Source organism: Lissotriton helveticus, chromosome 2_1 (genome assembly GCF_964261635.1).
Source record: "Lissotriton helveticus chromosome 2_1, aLisHel1.1, whole genome shotgun sequence".
NCBI classification, from domain to species: Eukaryota; Metazoa; Chordata; class Amphibia; order Caudata; family Salamandridae; genus Lissotriton; species Lissotriton helveticus.
This window is the reverse complement of record NC_136059.1, coordinates 1,001,044,963-1,001,070,171: the sequence shown is the minus strand read 5'-3', so window position 1 is coordinate 1,001,070,171 and position 25,209 is coordinate 1,001,044,963. Positions and strand designations below refer to the sequence as shown.

General features: G+C 46.8%; 1 protein-coding gene across 1 annotated transcript in view; it reads left to right on the top strand.

Moving 5' to 3' along the window:
- ALDH1A1 (aldehyde dehydrogenase 1 family member A1) overlaps positions 1-25,209 on the top strand; it is a 240,161-nt gene that overhangs the window by 183,148 nt on the left and 31,804 nt on the right. Inside the window, exon 12 of the mRNA XM_078675766.1 lies at positions 13,337-13,411. Coding sequence (XP_078531892.1) covers positions 13,337-13,411 — 75 coding nt within the window. The remainder of the gene's footprint in view (positions 1-13,336; positions 13,412-25,209) is intronic.

The following is a 25,209-nucleotide window of genomic DNA, read 5'->3' as shown; positions in this document are numbered from 1 at the left end:
CCTAGGCACTACATAAATCACATTAGGGCCTGAAACCCTATTAACCTAACACTGTCCCCCTGGCCAACTGGCCTTCTCAGAGGACTCAAATGCCCTATGTCCATAATGTTCGGGCATGCTGCCAATGCATGAGAATCAAAAAGTGCGCCATTGCGCTGGCCTAAACGTTGCAGCTGCCACTAATTACTGTGCAGATGGGAAGATACCGGGGGCACTAGCACTCACTGTGTCCTCTGGGTCTCTCTAAACAAATATGGCTAAAACGTGGCAGTTGCCTGGTATGGCGGCGCAACTGAGGGAATAATGTAGGCACTAACTGGGCCATCGGAGCCCAACTCGGGGACTCCTGGAACAACTGAGTCCAACATTGCAGCTTTCCACTGTCAGGCGTGACAGCTTTGACTATATCCCAAATGAGGCTCTGGGCACAATAATAACCTCATGAGCCCCAACGTTGCAGCTGCCCACTGTCAGGCGGGGCAGCTGGGATAATATCTAAAAAAAAGAGGCACAGGCACCCTTGCCCTCTGGACCTCCACCGGGGCCCTAAAAACAATGTGGCCCACGTTGGAGCGGTCGGCTCTCCTGCGGATCCGCCCGGGACAAAAAGGCGCAGGCACTGTGCCTTTAAAGGGACCAACAGCATGCAACACCGAGCCTCTCTCACCTTAACGCTGCTTCTCCGGTCTCGGGCGGCATGCGTTGGGAGAGCCCCCACTCCTCGGGGTCTCTCTCTCCTTCTGGCGGCGGGTTGCGAAGATGATTGAGGGGCAGGGGCAGCCCTCGGGTCCCCTGTTGGGCTCTTCCTTGCAGTCTCCAGGTAACTGGTGGGGCTTCCCTTTCCGCTCGGGAGCCCCGCCCACAGTCACTCAAGAAGGTTACCTGGCTTCTGCGTCTCACCCGAAGTGCAGTGCTCCTCCACTCCTGGGGGGCAATGCGGGGTGGCACCCGCTAGAAACCAACACCAATCGGCAATGCAGGGTAGGCTCCCGCTTAGAACAAAGGCAATTGCGGGGTGGGCACCCTCTCCTCCAAGGTGCAGAAACGCGGGGTGGGCTCCCGTTTTAATTAAAGATAATGATGGGCTGGGTACCCGCCACAACAAGTACATACGCGGGGTAGGCACCCGCCCTAAAATACTAGCATAAAGTGGGGTGGGCACACACTCAAAGTATGCATAAAGCGGGGTAGGCTTTCGCTCGCTCCCAGCAATTCGGCGGAATCCCTACTTTGGGGATTCCCTCAGAAGAGATGTGCAGCTCGGCGCTGCGAACTCCAGCAGTCCTTTCTCCTGGGAAAATTAAAATATGTGCTCAAAGGGTGCACGGGTCTCTCAGGGTCCTTGGGTCATAGCTGGGCACAGGGAGGCCAGCACACAGGGCCCTCCAACAGGGAGGCAAGCCCCTGTGGCAGCTCCTCCTGGGCCCCCAGCAGCAGCAAGCCCCCAACAAGTCCAGGAACAGCACAAAACTCATGGGATCACAGTCCCTATATTTATACTAGAAATTCCTTTGTCTGTCCTGGCACAGGGCTTGGGGAACCAGCAAAAATTGGTTCAGGGTGGAATTGGAGCACTCAGTTTACCAGACTCCTCTTCCCCTTTGTCAAGTGGGGTCTCGGTGATTAGACACAACACAGGGGGTGGAGCCAGCATTGTACAGGGCAGGTACAATCCTATTCAGGGTCAGGGGACTACTCCTCCCACTTCTCAAAATGTAGATGTCCCATTCAGCCTAGTGCTGACTCGCCCTGCCCCTCCTGGAGCAACACACACCTCCTCGGTCCCTGCCACTCAAAAGCTAGACATGTAATTCACATCAGGCAGGCAGACACAATGCACACACAAATGCCAACTTCTAAAAGTGGCATTTCTAAAATAGTTATAATAAATCTGTGCACACCATTGCACAGCATTTATTATTACAATTCCAAATATACTAAACTTGACCACGCTGCTCCTAATTACCACTGAAACACTTATCAAGGAATTCCCAATGCATTCCTATTGGAGGGTAGACCCACATTAATGAGAAACCAAAATGGCTGTTTGTCACTACCAGGACATGTCAGGCACTTAAGGTACATGTCCTATCTTTTACCTACAATGTACCCTGCCCATGGGGCTATCTAAGGCCTACCTTAGGGGTCACAGACATGTCACAAACTTTAGGTGCAACATCACAGCGGCAGTAACACTGAGCGCACCAGCCCTGCAATGGGAGAGGCCTGAGATAGGTTTGCAAGGCTACTTTGGTGGGTGGCGCAATCAGCGCTGCAAACCCACCAGTAGCATTTAATTTACCAGCCCTGGGTATATGAGATACCACTTTACAAAGGACTGACAGGTAAATGAAATAGGCCAAACAGGTGTAGACCAATCTTACCATAGGTAACACATAGAGCGCATGCACTTTACACTGGACAGCAGTGCTAAAGTGCCAAAAGCCTAAAATCACCAACTCCATGTCAGAGAAAAGGCTAGGAGAAAGGCAAAAAGTGTAGGGATGACCCTGCAAAAAGGGCCAAGTCCAACACTTACCAAGAGCGATGGAACCCAATGTTGGAAGCCGGCGTTCCGGTCCCGCACCACTGTCACCAAATGCGAGACCTGGTAATCCCCATTCAACTTTAGGCCAAGTAAGGACACCGAATGAGATAGCCCTGCTCACCCCCTTAGTAGCTTGGCACGAGCAGCCAGGACTATCTTCAAAGGCAGGAGTGTACATTATGTGCAAACACACCCACAGCAATCCCCTGGTGACACTACAAATGGACTCCACACAAGTTTGATAAAAATGAGCATACGATTCGATTCGAAAAATCTTTATTTCGATCACATGATCATAAAAGATATACATTATATCACATTTATAAAGAGGTTTAAAAACGTATTAAACAACATTAGTGATCCAAATCTTTTGTTTTTAAAAAGGTGTACAATTGTTCAAATCTGTCCTGAGTCTCCAAGTCTCTTTAGGCAGCGAGATCGGACGTACCACATTGAAGTAAAAAATTTGGATAGTGCAAAAACTGTAGTGGGAGCTACATCTGACTTTAAGACCCTGTAAGCAGGTAGAAAAGTTCTGAACCCCAAGTTTCTGAGGAGGGGAACTAGCCAGTATTTCCTACTCCTCCCATAGGCCGGGCAGAAGAAGACCACATGGACATCGTTCTCCTTTGGGTGGGCACATGCCGGGCAAATTTCTGTGGAGGAGTGGGAAGACCATGATGCTGTGAATGATGCCAAGGGAAGAGTTCCATATCGCCATTGGAGAAATAGTTTCCTGGTTAATGCCGGAGTCATGGCATCTAGGACGCTTTCCAGTTGATAAGAGTCTTTAATATTTATAAACTGGTTGGATAGTGATCCATCACGTGTGCCTTCAACGGCTCTGGAGAGCATGCAGTTGTAATAAGCTCTCGAGAGCACTTTTTTGGGGATCTTAATACTAATATTTGCTGGGTCCAGCCAGAGTTCAGGAAGTCCAATTGCCTCAAGAGTTCTCTTAATATAGTTCAGCCAGGGTATTCTTGTGGCGTTGGGCAATTGTAAAAATTCCTGTAACTCAGTTCTATAGGTTACAAGGTCTGGACTGCTCCATATGCGCCGCCAGAATGCTAAAGGTTTAAGCCCCAGCTCCTCCGTTATGGGCCGAAGGCCCGTGTCCAACCTAAGAGGAAGTAATGGAGTGCTCTGTGGAAGAGCAACAATCTGTCTCAGGAATTTATTCTCGATAGTTAATAATTTGGATGATGTGATATGACCCCACAGCTCGCCCCCGTATATAACTCCCCCCCGAGCCTGTGCCTTGTAAATGCAAATAATTTGGGAAAGGGGCCGGTAGGGTGATTTGTTCACTAGTCTCATGGTACCTCCCACCAACTGTGCCAGTTTGATGTTAACTTTTGACTGGTGAGCGGACCATGTTAAACTTTCATTGATGGTGATCCCCAAGTATTCAATTGTGTGCACCCGATCCAGTTGAACAGTTCCCAACTTGGGCGGTGGCCGATTAGAGGGCTTGGGATTGAGGATCATGTATTTTGTTTTCTGTGGGTTTATTTCGAGTCCCCTCGCCACACAAAACTCCATAAACCCGTCCAGGATTCTTTGAATGCCCATAGGGGATTTGGACAGCAGCAGGGTGTCATCGGCAAACATAATTTCCGGCACCCTGCTGCCAGTCAGTTTTGGGGCGTCAGTGTTGGGAATCCTGGTCAGGTGGGCAATTACCCCGTTCACAAAGAGGCAAAACAGGGTCGGTGCGAGCACACAGCCCTGTCTTACTCCTCTGCGAACGGGGAACCTTTCGGTTAAATTGCCACCTCTGCCACACCTAACGCGGGCATAGTTGTTGTGATGTAGTCTCATCAGGATTGCCAAAATATCACCAGGGACATTCATCTCCTCCAAGACATTCCACAATTTTGCTCTGGGGCCCAAATCGAAGGCGGCACGCAAGTCCACTAAAACTGTGTACAAGGTGCCGCCCTCGATTAATTCTGTCCTCCAGTATATGAGGTTTAACCTAAAATTTTTATCTATTGTCGAGACCCCTTGTCTGAATACCGCCTGATAGGGAGTCAGGATATCCGTCTCCTCCATCCAATTCTGAAGCCGGTCCAAAATCAGTCTTCCGAATAGCTTTTGGGATATATCGATGAGACTGATCGGACGATTGTTGGCTGGGATCAGAGAGGAGCCCTTTTTAAATATTGGAACCACCTCTGCTCCCAGCCAAGTATCTGGCACCTCCATCCCGCCCAGAACAGCGTTAAATATCATCATTAGATATGGGGCCCATATCCCTGGTTCCTGCTTGAATAGGTCGCCGGGTACCCCATCGAGACCAGGGGCTTTGCCTATGGATAACCCAGCTATAGCCTCCCTCACCTCTTTTTCAGTGAAACGGTCTCCCGTTGGACCAGGCACTATCATATTAAATGAAGAGTTCGGAGCCCCTTCCTCCATTGAATGCAATGACTGAAAGTGGCTCTGCCATAGGCTGGGAGCTATATTGGGCTCTATTGCTGAGGATAAGTCCTCTGTTCCATTGGACATTATTCGCCAGAATTTGCTTGAATCTTTGTTAACAAGCGATCTTGAGAGATTCTCTCAGTATTGTTGATCCCACTCGGCCCGGGCATTCGCCAGGACCTTCTTGTGGGACCTTCTCAAGGTTTTGATTTCCTCCCTGCCTTTGCGCCCCTTAATTGCAAATAGCAATTTGGTTTTCGAGTCCCTACATGTAACATTGTACCACGTCCTCTCGGTTGAGGCTCCTTTATTGGCCCCTCCTTTTGAAAATAGGTCCAACTCCAAGGTACTAATTAGTTCTGCGTGGATCTGGGCCAACTTTTCTCTGCTCCCTCCTTCTCCCGCTTTCGCCCCTATTAGGAAAGCCCTCTCTAAAATTATGGGGATTCTTGCATATAATTTTGGTAGCTTATCACCGCTAGTGACCAGTTTCTCCCACCTAACTCTTCTCCGGTTGTTTGCTAGGAGAAGGCCAGACTTCTCTTTGTTCGGAGCAAGCGGTTTATCTTCGTTGCCTGGTAGGGCATAATGGAGTTCCAGAGCATTGTGGTCACTGTCCCTTCTCTCAATGACTTTAAAGTCAACTATTTGTGACCACATTAACAGTTTGACGAGAATATAGTCAAGTCTGGATTCGCTACCCGATTTATTATAGGTGCAAGTACTTGGTGTGTCTGATTTGCAATGCCCATTACAGGCCCTTAGACCTTGGTTTAGGGTGAGGACAGTTATCTGCAGGGCGAGCGGAGACCAAGCTCTGGGAGGGGGCGCTACAGTCGCTGGAACTAGCCAACGTGAATCTTCCTCGAAAGAGGGACCATCACGCAGGCCTGGTAGTGGTTCATACTGGGAGTTTAGATCGCCTCCCACCAAGCAATGGAGTTCCCATGGGATGCCATCTAGGAACACGGAGAGTTCCTCTATGGTCTTAGATTATTTTGACATGGGTATCGGTCTTGAATATACATTTACTAAGGCCAATTTCGTGGAATTTGGCCACTCTAATAGGACGGCTAGAATATCATCGGAATCTGTCTTCAGACAGCTTGCCTGACAGCCTAAGTCTGAAGCAACCCAAATTGGCAGTCCTTCAGATGGCCTACCCCGCCCCCCCCCACTTAGCGGGTTTCGAGAATGCCGCATATCCCTGGAGTGTAAGTTCTTCTTGGGCCCATGTCTCCTGAAAGAGTAAAATACTTTTTGAATTAATGAAGGAAGCCCATTCCGGGCAGTCGATTTTACTGGCCAATCCAGCAACATTCCATGAAATCAGGGTAATGGGATGTGACTTGGGAATAGATGGCCCTATGACAGTGGAGTTGACATCATTAGTCTCCTGTGTGGACATCTGGGGCGGAGGCGAATGCCCCCGGGCCAGCCTTGTGTTGGTGACAATCTCGGTTTTGTCCACTGGAGCAGGCTCCAGCACTTGATTCTGTGATCCCTCATTCTGTGTCCTGGTATATAGTAATTGTTCCACAGATGTGCTGTTCCCTATCCAATCAGGTGCAGAGAGATCCCTCCCCTGATTCTCAGGACGTCAATCTACCATTTCAAGACTGCTATATCTATTGTGGGTGGAAATTGGGGCTGGATAGTGCATTCTGTGAGGCCCCTGGATTCCTCTCATAATTCCCCCCCCCTCCTCCCCTTCTTCTGATGTTGGCCTCCCAGCCCATCTCCTCCCCATACTGTGAAAAATTGTCAAAAGGTCTTCCCCTGTGATGGAATGGTAGACTTCTCTCCTTGCGGCAGTTTCCCCAATCATCCAGCAACTCTTGGTGATACCCCCTTCTCTGATCCTCCAAATTATATAGACTTGAGGGATAAAAGAATGAGAGCGGGAGGGCTTGAATGTTACTGCCTTAGTCATCAGAAGCCCAAGCACAGATGTAAGCTGCTGTGCCCAGCTCTCTGAAAGTGACCAGGACGCAGTCTCCTTCAATTGATTTTCTGGAGTATCCCACCCAGGGAGCCCGCCTGACCATGATAATGTCGCTGGTTGTTCCACGCGGGAGTGGTCTGTATATGGATAACCAGCTAATAATTTTGTTAGTGAGGGAAGAAGTAGATTCAATTACCGTAGATTTTAATTCAGGGACCCCTGTCAGGATCATGGTATAGGGGGAGGCCTCCGGAGGCAGATTGACAGGTTTGGGTTTACGGAGAGTGTTTTGTTTTTCCCCTAGAAGTGTGGTTTCACCCTTTGTGACTGAGGGGATTGTAGCGGATTCTTTAGGTGGGGGATTGGTAGTTAGAACTGATATCGATGGCTGCTGGGTTTTTGGTGTGGCGGTATTTGTGTTGGAATTGTCCTGGATTTGCGGTGACTTGGGATGATTGGATTGAGACTTTTGCGTGACAGTTGCTGTGCCCTTTTTCTGTAGGGTTAAAGTAGGTTCACTTCCATTCTTGGGTTTAGGATCTGTGCCCCCTTTGGCTCTTTTAGCTCCTTTGAATTCGAGTTTCATCGAATCAGCTAGTTGCACTGTAGATTTTTCAATATTGGCCAACCTAGCTTCGATCTTGATCAGTCGAGCTTCGAGGGGGCTCTGTGAGGACCTAAACAGTGTACCTATATCCGCCAGTGAGATGTCATCACTGGAGCTGTCCTCTGAGGTAGTGTTTAAGGCAGCTGTGATGGCCGTATGACTGTGAGCCGAGGGTGAAGTTGTAATACTGGGCTTATCTGTGTTAGTGCTAGTAATCACTCCTTTCGAACCGTTTCCCCTCGACGGTTTGGATTTTGGTGTTTTTGACCTACTACCTTCTTTGTTTTGTCCCCCTTTCTTCTTTTTTTGGATTGCACCTTCCCTGACCCCCCTAGCTCTATCAGAGCTAGTCTCTTTGTCGTTAACCAGCTCAGTGTTTGGATCGGGTATCGTAGGCAGGATTCCTGGTGCAAGTTGAGGTATGTGAGCATTAGGGAGAGCCATTAAGCTCATATCATCTAGGATTCTAGGTCACTGGGGGCCTCAATTATAAAGTCTGGGTCAGTAGTTTGGACACTGGGTGACTGAATTCCTCCCACTCCCTCGGTACACTGATTATAGGTGCTGACCTCCCATCTGGAGTTCTCGCATGGGCCATTGGCCCCAATGAAGATCTCCTCACCCAGTCTATTTCTTGGGAGATTCGTCTTTCCAAGACTTCTATTTCCTCGATCAGAAGTGATCCGGTTTTGACAAAATAGTTGTCGATAGTACCTTTATTGGCTCCAGCCGCAGCCAGGGATGATTTGCTCCTGGTTTCTCTTGTACACACTGCTCCGGTTTTTGCTGAAATTTTTTTTACAAGAGGGGGGGCCCGGCCCGGTCTCTACCGACCTCGAACGGCCTCAAACGACCCGCTCTTTGCCCGGTCTTCGCCCGAGCTCCGTCCCGCACGCGTCCCGCTGCGCGAGACGGATAGACTGATTTTATCCTCCCAGGCGAAGGGGCGTTGCCGCTGCGGGAAGAGGCTGCAGGTGTGGAAGATCGCCTCGCAGTCCCGCAGCGGTGTAGGCGGTGTGGGCGGGTCCGGGGTCCAGCAGCAGCCGAGGAGCGGGTGCCGAGACCGGGGAACAGGGGAGCAAAATCCAACGAAGTTCCAGGAGTAGAAGCGCCCAGCCAGGTCAGGAACAGCCCCAAACACTGAGTAGCACCCGCGTAGCAGATGCTGCGAATGTTTATTCGGGAGCCAGGCGGGGGGGCGTTGCCGCTGCGGGAAGAGGCTGCAGGTGTGGAAGATCGCCTCGCAGTCCCGCAGCGGTGTAGGCGGTGTGGGCGGGTCCGGGGTCCAGCAGCAGCCGAGGAGCGGGTGCCGCGACCGGGGAACAGGGGATCAAAATCCAACGAAGTTCCAGGAGTAGAAGCGCCAGCCAGGTCAGGAACAGCCCCAAACACTGAGTAGCCACTTTATATAAAAAGATATACCATCAGACCACACGATACAAAAGCCAACATATAATAAAGGGTAGTATTCGTTCTGGCTGACTGGTAGGTTAAAATCCCAACCACCGCTTTCAAAATGCTATGCTGGTTGCAATGCCAGAATCCCACACGTTGCAATGGACAAACAATAGTGTACTGCATAAAGATACAATCCTGTGCTGGGCAAAGGAGAAATAATACAATGCGTAACAATACACTCTGGTACCTTGCAGTGGGAGAAATAATGCAATGCGTACCGCTACAATCATGTACTGCGCAATGAAGGAATAATGCAATGCGTCACACCCCAATCACGTACTTTGCAGTGAAGAAATAATGCAATACAGGCTACTACAATCATGTACTTTGCAATGCAGAAATAATGTCAGGCGTTATAAGACAGTCCGGCAGTTCATTAGCAGCAATATTGGCAATGTATATTACGACAATCAACATTTTCTATAATAATTGCCCTCACACTTATCAACATAAAGAACAGCTTCTTACTCTGGCCCCAGTACTGCCACTCCTTTTGTCAGTACGGGCCCTAATCTGAGCCAAAGCAAAGGCTCATGTTGTCAGAAGGACTGAGAGGCAGAGGGAGTGTCCCTCCGAGCCTGCACCTTGCCCAGGTAGTGATCCATGTTACCCGGGGGCATGACCCCACTCCCCTCTTTTCTTTCAGTGAACAGGGCCTCCCGTGTAGAACTTTTTCAATGGGCCTCAGCAGCTCAGCCTGGCAGCTCAGCTCCTCCGGGGCTGCCAGCCCGGGCCGCGACTGTTAGGAAGGTCTCAGGCGACCACAGGGCACACATACCCAACGCCTCTGAGATCACTTTAACCACAGCACCCTCCGGGTCTCCTCTGGAACGAAGCCACACACACAACTCTGATGGGACTCCACGTCAACTCTGAGTGCACGCTCACCAGGCACTCCTTTCTGCCGTCTCAGTTGGCACCAAGACAGGCACACCGTGCTGCAGAGACTCACTTTCTTCCGGTGCACACGATGATCAGCCGATCACCTCCACAGTCCCAGGTTGCACCAAAGCACGCTCACTGATTCACTCAGAATTACTCCAACTCCGGTGCCCTGATATCCAGGTGCTCTTCACCAACACCTTCAGCCGCACCACGACACACTCACCGTGTTCAAGCCTCACATCTCCTCTGGTGCACTCGATGACCAGGCGCTCTTCACCAGCGCCTCCGGTGCACCCTGACACGCACCCTACATGTCCCAGACCCACTCCACTTCTGATGCACACGTTGATCAGGTGCTCCTCACCAACGCCTCCTGTGCACCACGACCCGCACCCTGCGTGTTTCGAGACTCACTCCACCTCTGATGCACACATCGACCAGATGCTCTTTACCAGCGCCTGCAGTGCACCACGACACGCACCCTGCACATCCGAGTGTCACTTCAGCTTCGGTGCACATGCTGACCAGGCACTCTTCATTAACGCCTGTAGTGCACCACGACACTCACTCAGCGCGTCCGAGACGCACTTCACCTTCGATGCACACATTGACCAGGCGCTCTTCACCAATGCCTCCTGTGCACCACTACACGCACCCAGCGTGTACGAGTCTTACTTCTCCTCCGTGTGTGCAAGATCACAGGGCACACCTTCTGAGGGTCTCAAGCTGCCACAATGTGCGCCCACCGCGTCGCTTGAAACTTCTGTGGAAACTGGGGCTGGTGGTTCCCAGGGCCATCTAGGGCTCCAGGAGGGGGGCAGTGCAGCCATCCTCCATTTTTTGATTTAATTATTTATTATTATTATTTTATTTTAATTTTAATTATTTATATAGCGCAGCTGATACCTTGCAGGCTTCCTGGCGCTGGAGAATACTTTACTGAGGAAGAGACCAAGGTGTATAGAGACGGGCAGGTCTAAGGGAAAAGCCAGGTCTTGATGCGCTTCCTAAATGGAAGAAGTTGAGGGGTCTGGCGTATGTCAACGGGCAAGCTGTTCCATAATTTGGCAGCTGCGACCCTAAAGGATCTACCCCCAGTTCTGGCTTTATTGTATCTGGGCACCCTTACCAGATACGCCGAGGATGATCGCAGATCTCTGGCGGGAGTATACCACTGAAACAGGGCTTGCAAGGGCCTGGGCCCGAGTCCATGCAGAGCCCTGAATACAATGCAAAGGGACTTGAAAGCCACTCGCTGCTTTAGGGGTAGCCAGTGCAGATCGGCCAATGCCGCTGTGGCCGAAGACCTTCTCGACCAGCCAAGAGCCAGCTTGGCCGCGGCTGATTGAATTCGTTGCAGCCGGTCCAGTAACGTGACAGGGGACTCAAGGAGCAGGGCGTTGCAGTAGTCAAGGCGACTCAGAATCGTACACCTGACTACCAACGCCCGGGCTTGTGCAGGGAGAAGTGGCATAATTTTTCGCAGGGAGCGTAGCAAAGCCGTGCAAATCCCCACTGTTTTTGCAACCTGGGTTTCCATGCTCAGCTTGTTATTGAGCATGACCCCCAGGTTGCGGACCGAAGAGACAGGTTTAGGTTTCTCCCTTGTCTCAGGAGGCCAGAAGTCATTCGGGAACTGGCAGGATAGAGTAGTGCCAGCACAGAGCAGAACCTCTGTTTTGGAGGCGTTAAATTGAAGAGAGTTACTATGGAGCCATCCAGCCGTTTCTCTAAGACACTCGTGGAAGGAGGTCAGAGAGATGGAGTCTTCTCCTTCCCAGGAGAGAATGAGCCGGGTGTCGTCTGCGTAATTAATTGTTTTTAACCCGAATGACTTAATTAATGTGATCAGTGGTTTAAGGTACACATTAAAAAGGATGGGACTAATGGAAGATCCCTGGGGGACTCCCTGTGGCACTGGTGAGAAGGCGGATTGAAATGGGGGGAGGGAGACAGCCTGTCTCCTGTCCTGCAGGTAAGAGTGAAACCACAGCAAAGCTGTGCCTTCCACACCAGCTTCCCTGAGTCTCAACAACAGCGTCCTATGGTTGACCGTATCGAATGCGGCAGACAGGTCCAGCAGTATTAATGCTACTGGCTGGCCCCTGTCTGCACGCATGCGAAGATCCTCCATGGCTGTCAAAACCGCAGTTTCGGTGCCGTGGACAGGGCGGAAACCGAACTGGAGATCGTCTAAAAGGTTGTTCTGCTCAAGGTGAATGGAAAGGCAGGAACTGACCCATCGTTCTACTACCTTCACAGGGAAAGGCAGTAGCGAGATGGGTCGATAGTTAGAGAGACAATCTGGGCTCAGGGAGGGTTTCTTCAAGAGCGGAGTTACAAGCGCGTGTTTCCACGGGATTGGGACGTAGCCACATTGCAGAGACTGGTTACATATTTGGCACAGAATGCCAAAAAGTTCTGTTCCAGAGCTTTTCCAAATTTTTGGAGGCAGAGGGTCGAGCGGGGAACCCGAAGTGATTCCGCGCGCCAGGTTTTCAAACTCGGGTTCAGAAATCTTAGAAAATTCCCGCAGTCTGGCCGGTGAGCTGGTGGATCGAGGCGGCGAGTCATGAGGGCAAGTACTGGCTCCCTGAGTGTTGGCATCTCCCAGTAAGGGGGGGGTCTTCAAGTTCTGAATAATGATATTGATTTTATTAATGAAAAAAGTGGCCAGATTATCGCAAAGGGCTTGGGTGGGAGGCTGCGTCGACGTGGCGCATTCTGGGTGAGTTAGATTTCTAAGTATCTGAAAAATACTTTTTGAACTGTTGGTGGCGTTGGTGATAGTAGAGCAGTAGTAGTTAGCCTTTTCTTTGACAATGGCAGTTTTGTACGCCCGAAGGTTGTTTTTCCAAAGAGATTTGTTGGAGTCGAGATAGCCTTGCCTCCACTTTCTCTCAGATTGTCTGCAGGCCAGCTTAAGGGCTCTCAATGAGTCGTTAAACCAGGGGGCGGCTGCTCTTCGCCTTGGTTTGCATTTTTTCAAAGGGACAAGATGCTCTGAAGTATTCAGAGCAGTGGTCCCTGGGGTGGTGGGGTGGGCTGCGTGCCTCTGCATCCTTTATGGTTAAAGCCCAGGGGAGGTGGCAGTCTCCGGAGCTGCCAGGTGCTCCGTGTTGCCCCCCCATTATTTATAATTAAAGAGCTGACTTGGGGCCTTGCTTAGAGTTGGCCAAATGCAGAACATCTGCCAAAATTGGGGATTGCTCATTCACCCTATTCTGAGTGTATTTATGTCAACTGCAATCTAAATATGACAGACTTGACATAGGGCAGGTTTTAGCTGTTGCCCCTCTCTGCCTCACTCTAAATATAGGCTTTGATATTTTGTACAAAAAGTGCAGAGCTTTTACGAATTTTATGTTTTAATAGTATTTAAGTTTGAACTATTTGCAAAGTGAAGACTTGTTGTTTGGATAGCTATTAAAGTGATTACTTAACAAAGTTTATTTCTTTCCAGGGTTAACTGCTATAGCGCCTTGTCATCTCAATGTCCCTTTGGAGGATTTAAAATGTCAGGAAATGGAAGAGAAATGTAAGTACAATATTACAATGCAACTAATTCTGCTGATAGTTTTAGAACAATTTGAGAGGCATGCCCACTCCGTTATGCTTCAATGCACGACCTTTTGCTGTGGATATGTTTCCTTAGAATATGTCGACACAGATATTTTTTTCTTTACTAGGACATCCTGTTGACAGTGGAAGTCTGACTGATGACTCGCATCGTTCCTTATGCATTCTTATGAACATCATTCATGCTTTCTCAGGGCCCGTTTGCCAACATACCACAAGTTAGCTTCAGAATAATGTATGGAATATGATCAATAAAATAAACTAGTCAAACACAAAAAGGGCAGATGATATTTTGAAAAAGTGTCCTGAGGTTACGAGAGAAAAGAAATGTAAGGCAGTTGGAAAGTGACAGAAAGGGAACTATCTCACAAATGTAAAATCATCATAAGTGGGCCATTTCTGTATATGAGTTCCCACAAAATAATAATCCCCATTATTTCCCTCCTCTGGAATTACTGGGATCCCTAATAACAGGAAATCCAGGGGATGGGTAATGGAAATAGCAGGGTTTTTTTGTAAGGGCAACTCAAACTGAGGGCCTAAGTAGTTCATTCTGATAGCCACAGGACTTCCACTGCCATATTGCTGCTCCTGGTAATTCTGATACCTTGGAGAAAGGTAATTTCCAGGGGTGGTAATTCTGCACTGTTCAGAGATTTTCGCTGTGAAATGGGAACAACTGTGAGTATTGGTGTTTCTGCAGGAATTCCAACACGTTTTCTCCTCATTCAGGGCTATTTTCTTATTATGCACATTTTGTCAGTATTTGTCTGTTAAAATGAACATGGGAAAATAAATCGGGATGGAGTAATACTTAGGGGTGGGTGGTAAACTCCACTCTGCCAGGGGAGTTCCCTGAGTTTTGCCTGCTCTGCTTAGAACGGCAACATCTCCACAACTTTAGGTTGGCGGGCAAGAAAACAAGCATTGGCATTGCCAATAGGTCTCTCTTGTGGGACCTTATAAGTATTTAGTTTTGCAGCACAATATCCTTGTTGCACCAATGATATTGTGCTGCAAAACTAAATACTTATAAGGTCCCACAAGCTAGACCTATTGGCAATGCCAATGCTTGTACTTTTAATTACTGCTCTAAACCACGTCATGGCAGTTTTAAAAAATAGAAAATGGTAAAATAAGAAAGAAAGAAAAAGAAGAGAAATGCATAGAAGCATAAAAAGACAAAAGAGAAAAATATATGAGAAGATAAGAGAAATAAAAGAAAATTAAGGAACAAAAAAAGAAATTAAATTAAATAGTGAGAGCAAAAAAGGACAAGGAAATGACGAGCAACGTGATGAGAAAGGGAGGGGGAAAACAAGAAAACGATGGCAAGCGAGCAAAGCCATTAAAAAACACATGATACAAACGGTGCGAGGATGTGGCTCAACATCTAACGCTGCTGCCTTTGGTGCAGGAAAACAGGGTTCAATCCTCGGGGTGGGCTGCATCATTCCAGTGCCTTTTCATAATGAATAAACTAAACGTAAATAAGTAAACAGCGTCGGGTAAGGGCAAGAAGCTACCAAATGTGGAAATGCAAGCCGGGAAACTGAAAGTATGGCCGGCCACCGGCCAGCCATGAATAATTAGGGGAGGAGAAGCCGCAGAGCACACGCTGGGCGAAGCCCTTTGATGTGCTGTGCGGCGGCAGTTAAAAAAATGCAATTAGGAGGGAGGGAGGCTGTTACGCGTGCTTGTTTGATCACGTGATTCACGTGAACTTAAACAAAACCGCAGCGCAAAAAGCCCTTGGTTTCACGAGGATTTCGAGCACTTGAATTCTCACTCCGCTCGATGCGCTTGCGCGCATCGATAGGTCGCGAGACCTAAAAATTAGTGCTAGACTGCTTCCTTGCGAAATATCTCAACACGGGGTGGGGGTCATGGCAGGTGGCTACCGCGTGCATTGGTAAAGTTGGTGTCGTATTGCAAAAGCTGCTGCTAAGTAGAAAATCTACTCGAGCGTCAGAAAGAAGCAGCACCCTCTGGCACGCCACATGGTGCAGTTTGTGCTGAGCGTGCAAGGCGGGAAAAGCTCCCAGTGCTTAAAATCAGCATGCACAGTCCGATGGACCGGAATTCCTCCACTCGCAGATCTCCACAGAGTTTCACAGAGGTTTTAGGTAACTCTACAGAATTCCACAGAGGAAAATTCTCTGAGTTATGCCCACCCCTCGTAATACTCACACTATTGTTCGCTGACAGATTTTAGCAAGTTAAACATGGCCAAATGTATCAGCAGAAAAATCCAGGAAAAAGGCAAAGCAATCTGAGTTCAGCGTGTTTAATACAGATTCTACATGTTATAACGTATTTCCATGTTGAAAACTCACAATAGGAGGTATTTACCACACTTGGTAAATACCTCAACCTGGGGAAATAGTATTTACTGAGAGTAGCAGTAAATAACCCAGGCTATTCTCCAAACTTGTAAGTGGGGACTAAGAGTGGGAGAGTGATAGCTTAGAAAAATATATTATTTATGGGGAAAGACAAACAAAATTTAGATCGAGAGGAAAGACCACATAGCAGTGTAATAAATGTGAGGCAATCACATGTTGCAGATGACATCAGGTCCGTGAATCTCCACTCAGTGTCCCACAAAAGAGAGCTGATTTGCAAAGATATTTTCAGCCATAAACATATGTTTATAGCCAAAAACAAACTCTTACATCTTTGAGGAATTCACAAAGGGATTCCTGGCAGATGCATACATGTATTTACTACTGCCAATATCTCTGCGGAGATATCCGCAGTAGTAAATCCTACTCAGGGATGGGAAGTGGACATTCCAAGATACAGTCTGCCTTAGATGTTTGGGAATGCCCACAAATATGAAAAAGTGTGTGGGTGGTCCCAAACTCCATCGTGAGTGCCTTCCACTTGGGAAATTGTTAAAGATTTACTTCAGCCAGGATGGTAAGGGAAACCTATCACCCCAAGATTTAGAGGGATGTGGGGGAAGAGGTTTCTCCATGGGCCAACATTTTTTGCCCACAGAGGAAAAAAAAGAACGTTATTTTACATAGGAGGCTCCATTATCCCCTGTGCGTATTTTCTACAGTACTTTAAAACACTGCACAGTGGGAATAGCAGCCCACTGACATTTGTATATGGCACTCTCGAAAGTACATCTGCAAAAATGCACCTGTCACAACTTTTCCACTTCCCAGGTATTCTACTTAGAATGCTTGGGAAAAGTAGTAGTTCTAAGGATGCAGATGTACTGCCTTTTTAGTGAACAATTCCCGATGTGACAACACATAATGACTTCTCCCATTTCCTTGGCTTTTGGCAGACAAAGTCTTATATTAGTTAAGGATATGTAAGATGCAAGTGGCCTCTGTTCCTCACCCGCAAAAGGTTGTCCACAATATGCCATGATTTCCACAATGTCACAAGGGCCAAAATTATGGTAGAAGTAGATACCATCATACTAGATCCAGCATTACCCCACGTATTATCAAGGTTGTCCGCATTATGCCAATAACTAACACCATTATGCCATAGTCCAAATTATGCTGAGGTGGGCATCATTCAGATGTGAACACAGACATTATGCAAGTAATACTATCACATGGTTGTAATAATTTCATGCTGTCGATGGTATTTCAAGAATTTCTAACATAATACTAGGCCAGAGCTGTGATAGAGCTCATTAAGCCATGTTTAGCTTTTATCTGTATCTTCAACATTGCAAGCCTCATTTCTGATCCAGCTGCTTCTTTTCAGGGCCCACATATCAGCCATGCATTTGGAGAGCCCCTTTAGCAGGGAAGTCCACAAAACAGGTGGTCTTTACAAGCAGCAATAAGGAAAACAATCCCCTGGCAGTTTCAGTGCCGGTGCCTAACATGCCCCTACCTATAATAAATCCGTAGTGCCATGGAAGGTTTAAATTTCAGTTATACCAAAACTAGTCAACATATATATTGTTGCTCTGATTTTAATGGTTTGCAAATGCACAAAATATGTAAGTGAGATTCAGTAAAATGTGAATACAATCGGCAAACCCCATTTTTTGGTCGAAGACTACCAGACAGCTTGGTTGTCTGGATTGCTTACATCTTCTTTTGGGCACTCTGAAAGCTTCCCTGGGAATGTATTTCACCCATTACTTACCATTGGCTTTGCGGTTTGCAATTCACAGTCGCTTGCTTTAAATTCGCTGGCTTTATTTGCTTTAGGTTGTACAGCTTGAGTTCATCCCTCCCGTGAGCATCCCTTGTTTACTGTATTATTCTGACTTCCCGCTTTCTGAAATCAGGCCTTTAGATCTTGTTCTTATCTTGTCACATTTATTGTGAATTCAAATACAGAATCTAAATGTCAGTCTGTCTTCCAAGTAAGCTTGGTGTTTGCTTTTCTTTCTCTGACTTCAAAGTAAGAGAATTGATGTGACAAACCTGCATACTCCACACAATGCCACTCCACTTTATAATACTCCACTCCACTCTATGCCCTTGCTCTGTACGCCACTCCACTCCAATTCTATGACATTCCACTCCATTCTACTCTACCCCCTTCAATCTAAGACATTTGATGGCAAACCGTCCCACTCAACTCAACAACACTCTACTCTATGCCACTCACTCCACGACGCAACACAGCATTCTACTCTATGCTCCTCCACTCTAGGCCACTCCACATCACTTAACCCTCTCCATTCCAATCTATCCCACTGCACTCCAATCTACCCCACTCCACTTTATCACAATCTACACCAATCTACTCCTCTACAATCTACTCCATTCCTCTAAACCTACCCCTCTCCACCAATCTACCCCACACCACTCCAATCTACCCTAATCTATCCCACTCAAATCTATTTCATTCTGACATACCCCAGTTCACACCAGCCTAATCTATAAACCCAAATGCACCCCAATCTACCCACTCCAATCTTCCCCATCCCACTGTACCCCACCCCAATCCACCACATTCCAATCTACCCAACCCCAATCCAATCTACCCCACTCCACTTTACCCCATTACAGTACACTTCAATCTACCCCATTCTAGCACAATCTACCCCATTTCATTACACTCAACTCTACTGCAATCTACCCCACTCCACTCCACCTCAATCTACCCTCCCCACTCCACTACAATTCAATATACCCCACTGCACTACAATCTACCTCCATCTACCTCATGCCAATCTACACCACTCTACTACAATCTACCCCGCTCCACTCCACCCAGTCTACCCCACTCCACTCCAATTCGATCTACTCCACTCCAATCAGCCCACCCCACTGTACTCCAATATACCCAGTAGCGACTGGTGTCAGGGAAATGTAGTGAGGTTGTGTGGGGGGGACCTGTAACAAAACAAACAATACAAAAAAACGTACCTGCCTGTCTTCTGTCCACCGCTCTCCTCACTGATCTTCGCTCTTCTGGGCACAGGCTGAAGTTCCCAGACTCCCCTACGGCCAATCCAGATGCTGCCCTCATACCTATGAGAGCAGTGTCGGGATTGGGCAGCGTGCCTGTTCTGCCCTCCATCAGGCACTGGGAGCTTGTGCCTGCTGGTTTCTCCATGTCAGAGTGCATGACGGTTTGGCTATCCTAAGATGGCCAGCCAAACCGTCATGCGCACTGACAGCAGTGCCCATCACTCATCCTCCCCCTGCTGCAGTGCTGTGGCCCCGCGCCCCAGACTCGGCTACAGGACAAAAAATAAAATGATCATCATTTTATTTTTCGTTTGCCTCTGTGGGCAGGAAGGCAACACTCCTCAGCCATAGCGGAGAAGCTGCAGCTGAATATATCCCTCTCCACCTCAAATCCCCACACTCTACTCCAATCTACTCCACACTGCCCCAGTCTACCCCAATCTACCCCACTCCACTCCACTCAACCATCTCCACTTCAATCTACCTCAATCCACCCAGTCTACCACACTCCACTTCACACTACCTCAATTCACTTCACTCCAAAGTACCACACTCTATTCAAATCTACTAATCTCTAGTCCAATCTAATTTACTCCATCCCAATCCACCCACTCCAGTCTACCTGACCTCACTTTAACACAATCTACCCTACTCCAATATACTCTCCCAATCTACACCAATTTACTCCACGCCAATCTACTCCCTCCACTCCAATATACCCTACTCGATCCAAATCTATCCCATTCTATCCACTCTAAATACCACCCCATCCCAATCTACCCACTCTACTCTACCACTCTAATCCAATCCAGTTTACTCCACTCCAATCTGCCCCACTCCACCCTACTGCAGCGTATCACAATCTGCCCCACTCCAAACTACACCACTCCTCTCTATCCCACTCCAATCTACCCCACTCAAATCCAATCTACCCCACTCCACACCAATCTACACCACTCCATTCCAATCTACCCCACTCCATCCCATTCCATTCCAATCTACCCCACTCCACCCTAATCTCCACTGTTTCCCAATCTACTCAATTCTGCTGCAATCTAGCCCACTCAACTCCACTTCGAACTACCCCAATCAATCCCACTCCACTCTTCTCCAATCTACCCCAAAATACCCCACTCGACTCTACGCTGATCTACCTGACTTCAATCTACCCCAATGTAACCCATTCCAACTCACCCCACTCCACACAGTAAACCTCAAATCACCACAATCTATCCCAATTCAATCTACCCCGCTCCAATCTACCACACCAATTTACCCCACTCCCCCACCCCAATCTACCCCACTTCAATCTACTCAAATCAATCTACCCCACTCCAACCCACCACAATCAACTCTAATCTACCCCACTCCTTTTCACTCCACTACAATTTACCACTCTCCAATGTACCCCACTCTAAAACAATACAATCTAGCCTAATCTATCCTACTCCAGTTTGCCTCATCTAGGCAAGTCCACCCCTTTACAATCTATCCCATTCTATCCCACTCCACACTACCCCAGTGTATCCCACGCCACTCTAATGCCCTCAGCTTTTTTGTTAGCACATATAAGCCACCCCTAGGGTAAGCCATAAACAGCCCATAGGGCAGGTGTGGTGTTTTTAAAATGTGGGTATGTACTTTTCAGTTTTACCTATTGTGGTAGTGAAAAACTCTTACAACCGTTTTAAGTCTCAAATGATGAAGGGTGTCGAAGGCTTTGTGTTTAGGTCCATAGGTTATAGTGTTATGGAAATCTTTCCATTTGATGAGTTTCACATGATTGCAGTGGTTATCAGTACTATCCCAACACCTCTGCATGGATGGAATGCAGACTATTCATCTGATAGAACATTATTCTCCTCCACAGAAGTGGAGAGCTGGAAAAAGTGTTCTTTCAATTTTCCAGCAAAAGGGCCATTGGTGATCGCCCTATAGATGTCAGGGTTTGACGGAGAACGGTTATTTTTTTGTGCTGTGGAAAGAACTTGTATGGAGAGAATTGATCTCAAGATTCCTTGCCACGGCTTCCGTATATGGATTCAATAGAATTATTTTAAAGAACTGATGTACTGATGTCATTGAAAACAGAGAAATAAATGTGTGTGTTGGAAGAAGTGAGGATGGGTCTCTTTCTTGGGCTGGATAAGCTGTTACTGTAGCATTTTAGGGTACTTTAGTTACTTCTGTAATATTATTATGGTACGTAAAATGTAGACAACTTTTTCCGTTGTGCACACTGTCACTTGGGATGCAAGCAGTGACTTCCAGCATCAGAGAAGTGTGCGGTTTGTCAAAACATGATAAGCCTGCACATAGAAAGTGTAACACTCTTGGTCGTACAGTGATGGGTGAAAGTTGCAATTACAGCACAAGGCCCATTTCTTGTATTTTTGTTGCACTTTGCTGGGAAACTCATCAAAACAATTGCCAATGCCCTCTCTCATATTTAAAAGTTGAACAATTGAAGTTCAGTTCTTGTGACGATAGCCTTCCGATTCCCCCTAAAAATGCTGTTGTTTTTTTGTTTCTATCAGTTATAATCTAGTTGTAATATTATTGCTTAAAGAGTTGAAACTTTTTCGTGTCTGCCACATTCAATGCGTACAATTGAATCGGATAACTGGTTAATAGAAGCAACTTAAGTTTCAGTATTTAGAAACAGAAGCGCAGTAGAAAGCACTGTGTTAAAATAACTGAAGTAATATTGAATATTATTCATTTTGTTGGTGCTGCTTTTGTGTTATTATTATTATGAATGTCAGTAATATTGAGTTTATATTATATATTTATTACAAGAGTGCAGTTTAAATTGTACCTCGCTCACAACTGCATCTGGCAAGATATTACGAGATCACCAGGGGTTTTCCAGAAAAATATTTCCCAGTTGTTTATCATGTTCATAATTAGCATGCCTCATCTAGGTATTTGTCCCAGCTATAACTGCTTTTCATAATAATTTCATATTACTACTACGATATACTAATTCTCGTATGTAATATATTTGCACATATTGTTTTCTGTTTCATGAGTATTTGCTATCTTCTAGACTCTGTAATATAAAAGGAGTATATGAGGTGGGGTAAAAAGAACTTAAAATAAAAGCAAGAAATACATTATTCAACCAGGCTTTAGGATGTCATATGAAAATTGCGTGACTGGCTCAGGGAACACCTACCTAAATATTACACTGCTGGTTACAGTTCAGTTATGCTTACAAATAAGCTTAACAAGTGGAATTACTTGAGTCGGCCAACAACACAATAACAGCCTGTGGGATTGTAAGAGCTGGCTCACAAAGGATAATAGTTGAAGCTCCGTGACAGCATTAATTTCTCCAAGTGGTTCTAATGACGTCACTGGGCAAATACAACAATGCTTGAATGATTGAGTCATTGCAACCACCTAAACCTTAAGTCAAACGTGCAAAAGCCTTATAATAATCTGGTCTCCTCTCTACCATGTAATTTTCTATCTACTCACAGAAGTGTATGTGGTAGGTGAAAACATCCCTGTTTGTTGTTAGAATTCCAGCTGATTTTTTCCAGGCAGTCTTGCATCTTGCAATTAATTGCTCATACTTTTTGCGCACACCTAAAAAACTTAAATTGCTTGACATTGTCCAAGACTTTAACAAGAAGCCACAAAGAATAGAACAATGTCAACTTTTTTTTTTTATCACTTATGTAGGGATAATTAATTTGCTGCCAAGGATGAGTATATCGACATGGGACACATGTTACCACTGACTACTATTTAAGCATTAAACAGTTTTTGGTATTGACAAAATAGTTGAAGAGGGTTTATTTTAGTTAAATAACAGACCCCCTTGTGGAAATATGCAAAGCAGTACCCACTCACATATGATTCACATGATTCAGTAATGCAATCAATGAAAACCAAATACAGATTCAAATACAATTATAGCAAAGCAAGATTTATAGTAATTTAAAATATTACAATGCAGTGACTTACATAAAGGAAAAATACACAAAAAAATTAGCCAAGCTGGCATCCTTAACCCCTTGGCTGCGGGGCACATTCCCCTGCTGTGCTGGGGGAGGGGGGGTGCGCACAGCACCCCGGTGCTCATGACGAGCTCAGCTCATCATGAGCCACGGTTCTCGTGTGCTCATGACGACCTGAGCTCATCACGACCATGCCTGTTTAATGGAACGCTCAGCACAGCAGGGGAATTAGCCCCGCGTGTGAGCGTTCCAACGGTCATGTCATGAGCACACAGGAACCGTGGCTCATGACGAGCTGAACTCGTCATGAGCATGGGAGGGGTTAACCAAATTTAATCCAACTTATCTTTTGACATAACATCTGTAGTTAAAGGAGGCGTTTCTAAATAATAGCAATAAAAGACCAAATTATGCACAAGATTATCTTTGACAAATTATTGCACTGTGATATACCACTTTATACCTGTTGCCTAGTGCTGTCATAGGGTTCAGGGGCCCAATAATGTTGATGTCCACCCTTTCAAAGGGGTTTCCAATGACTGGAAGGGGGAAGAGGAGCTTTGCGCTTCCCTTTTGACTTCCCACTGGCCTTGCAGGTGGGACATGACCTAAGAATGCAGCTGAGGTCACCTTCATCTGTGGCCAATACAAGTGGATGACAACCCATCCAAAGTTCTTGCCTTGCCTTAGATGACCTGCCAGGGGAATATCATGAGCTAGCTCCAGTAGGAAGGTCCTGTGGTACTGGGTGCCACCAACACATGGGTTGCACCAGGCTCAGGTACCCTAGGCTCACTGTATAGGAGACCATACTCCCAGTAACTAGGTGATCACCAAAGGTGTTGCCACCTACCTGGGCCAGGGCTTGTTGCCATAGGCCCTCCAGAGTAGGAAACTCCTTCTGGGCTCTACAGAACTCCTCCTTGCTGGGTCCTCCTTCCTTCTGTCAATTGGTAAGCTCAGGTAGGTTTCCCAGGGTGGCAACATCCTCACCTTTAGATTCTAGGGCATCATCCTCAGGCTCAGTCTCTTGCTAGACCAGGGGAGTTTCAAGGGCAGGTTTCCCGCTCCCCTTGCCCTTCTTTACTTTTGCAAGTACCTGAGCAATTATTCCAGGCTCTAGGTTCTCCTGACTACCCTCTTGGGCGGTCATGGACTGTGATGTCCGGCATGCCTGCTCAGGCAACCCCAACATCTTCAGGTGGGACTGGAGCTCCACCTCTTTTCCGATGGTGTGCTCCCGATGATTACCGAGCAGACAATCCACAGGCATCGATGGACTCCCAAATACCTTCAAGGAACCTCTGTCCAGCCCCCCCCCCCCCCCCACATTCGAAAGGAACCAGAGCCACTGGGTAATGTCTCTTATGGTTGTCAGCTACTACAACCTGATGAACTACATTAGGGATTACCTGTTCTGAGGACACCGGATGATTCCCTAATGGTAGTCAGTGTGATGTATGTGTTGTTCAGGATATTCCCCTGAAGTCCGCTCATAAAGCTCTGATTTTGAAGTGTGAGACAATTTTAACTCACTGAAAAACTCTTTGTGCTACACACCTACTGGGTTCAGTGGCATGTCTGCCAAAAGCCTGCCGCTCATGAGGCACTGACACCTCATATGACGGCTATGACTAACATAGCTTGTTCCTTCAGCAATTATCATATTAGTATCAAAAGTGGACATTAGACTCTGGTTCCACTTCTTTAATCTTTTGGCATACATGTTTGTGTGTAATGATGGTAATCCAATCCAGTTGAGTGAACGCTTTAGTCCAATGCCTCGGAGGATTTTCTCTGATTTCAAGTGGTCAAACCTGTTCTTTTTGCAAGTAAGGTCTATGCACATCCAGTATTTTATTGAGAAAACTGAGGGTGGTTGTAAAGTTAATAGCATCATTCTCCTCTCCGGGAACGCTCTGATTTCTCCCTCCTTTGAGCTTCTTGTAATTATAATCAATCACATTTTATGTTTAATACATTTTACAATAAATTTGTATTTCACTCGGGCTTAATTGTAATGTTGTTACCCCTTCATGATTTCTTTTCTTTACGGGCTATGGGCCTCATTAGGAGTTGCCCATTAGTAAATGCAGTGCCGACGTTTCTGGGGTATAATACTCCTTAAATGTATTGTGAATTGAGCATGTATCAATAAAAAGTTTCACAAAACAAAAAAGAAAAGAGGTGCCCATTGGAATTCTTGCTGTTTCAGCTCCCCGAATTACCAATAGTGGGGAGGGGAAATAACAGGAAGTACCACATTTTTGGAAATAACATACAGGAATCGGTGTTGTGGCAAAGACCCCTGCATGCTTTCCTTTGGAGTCTCACGCTTGTCTTCTTCTGAAATGTTGGTGTGAAAAACCCAAAACGAATAATTT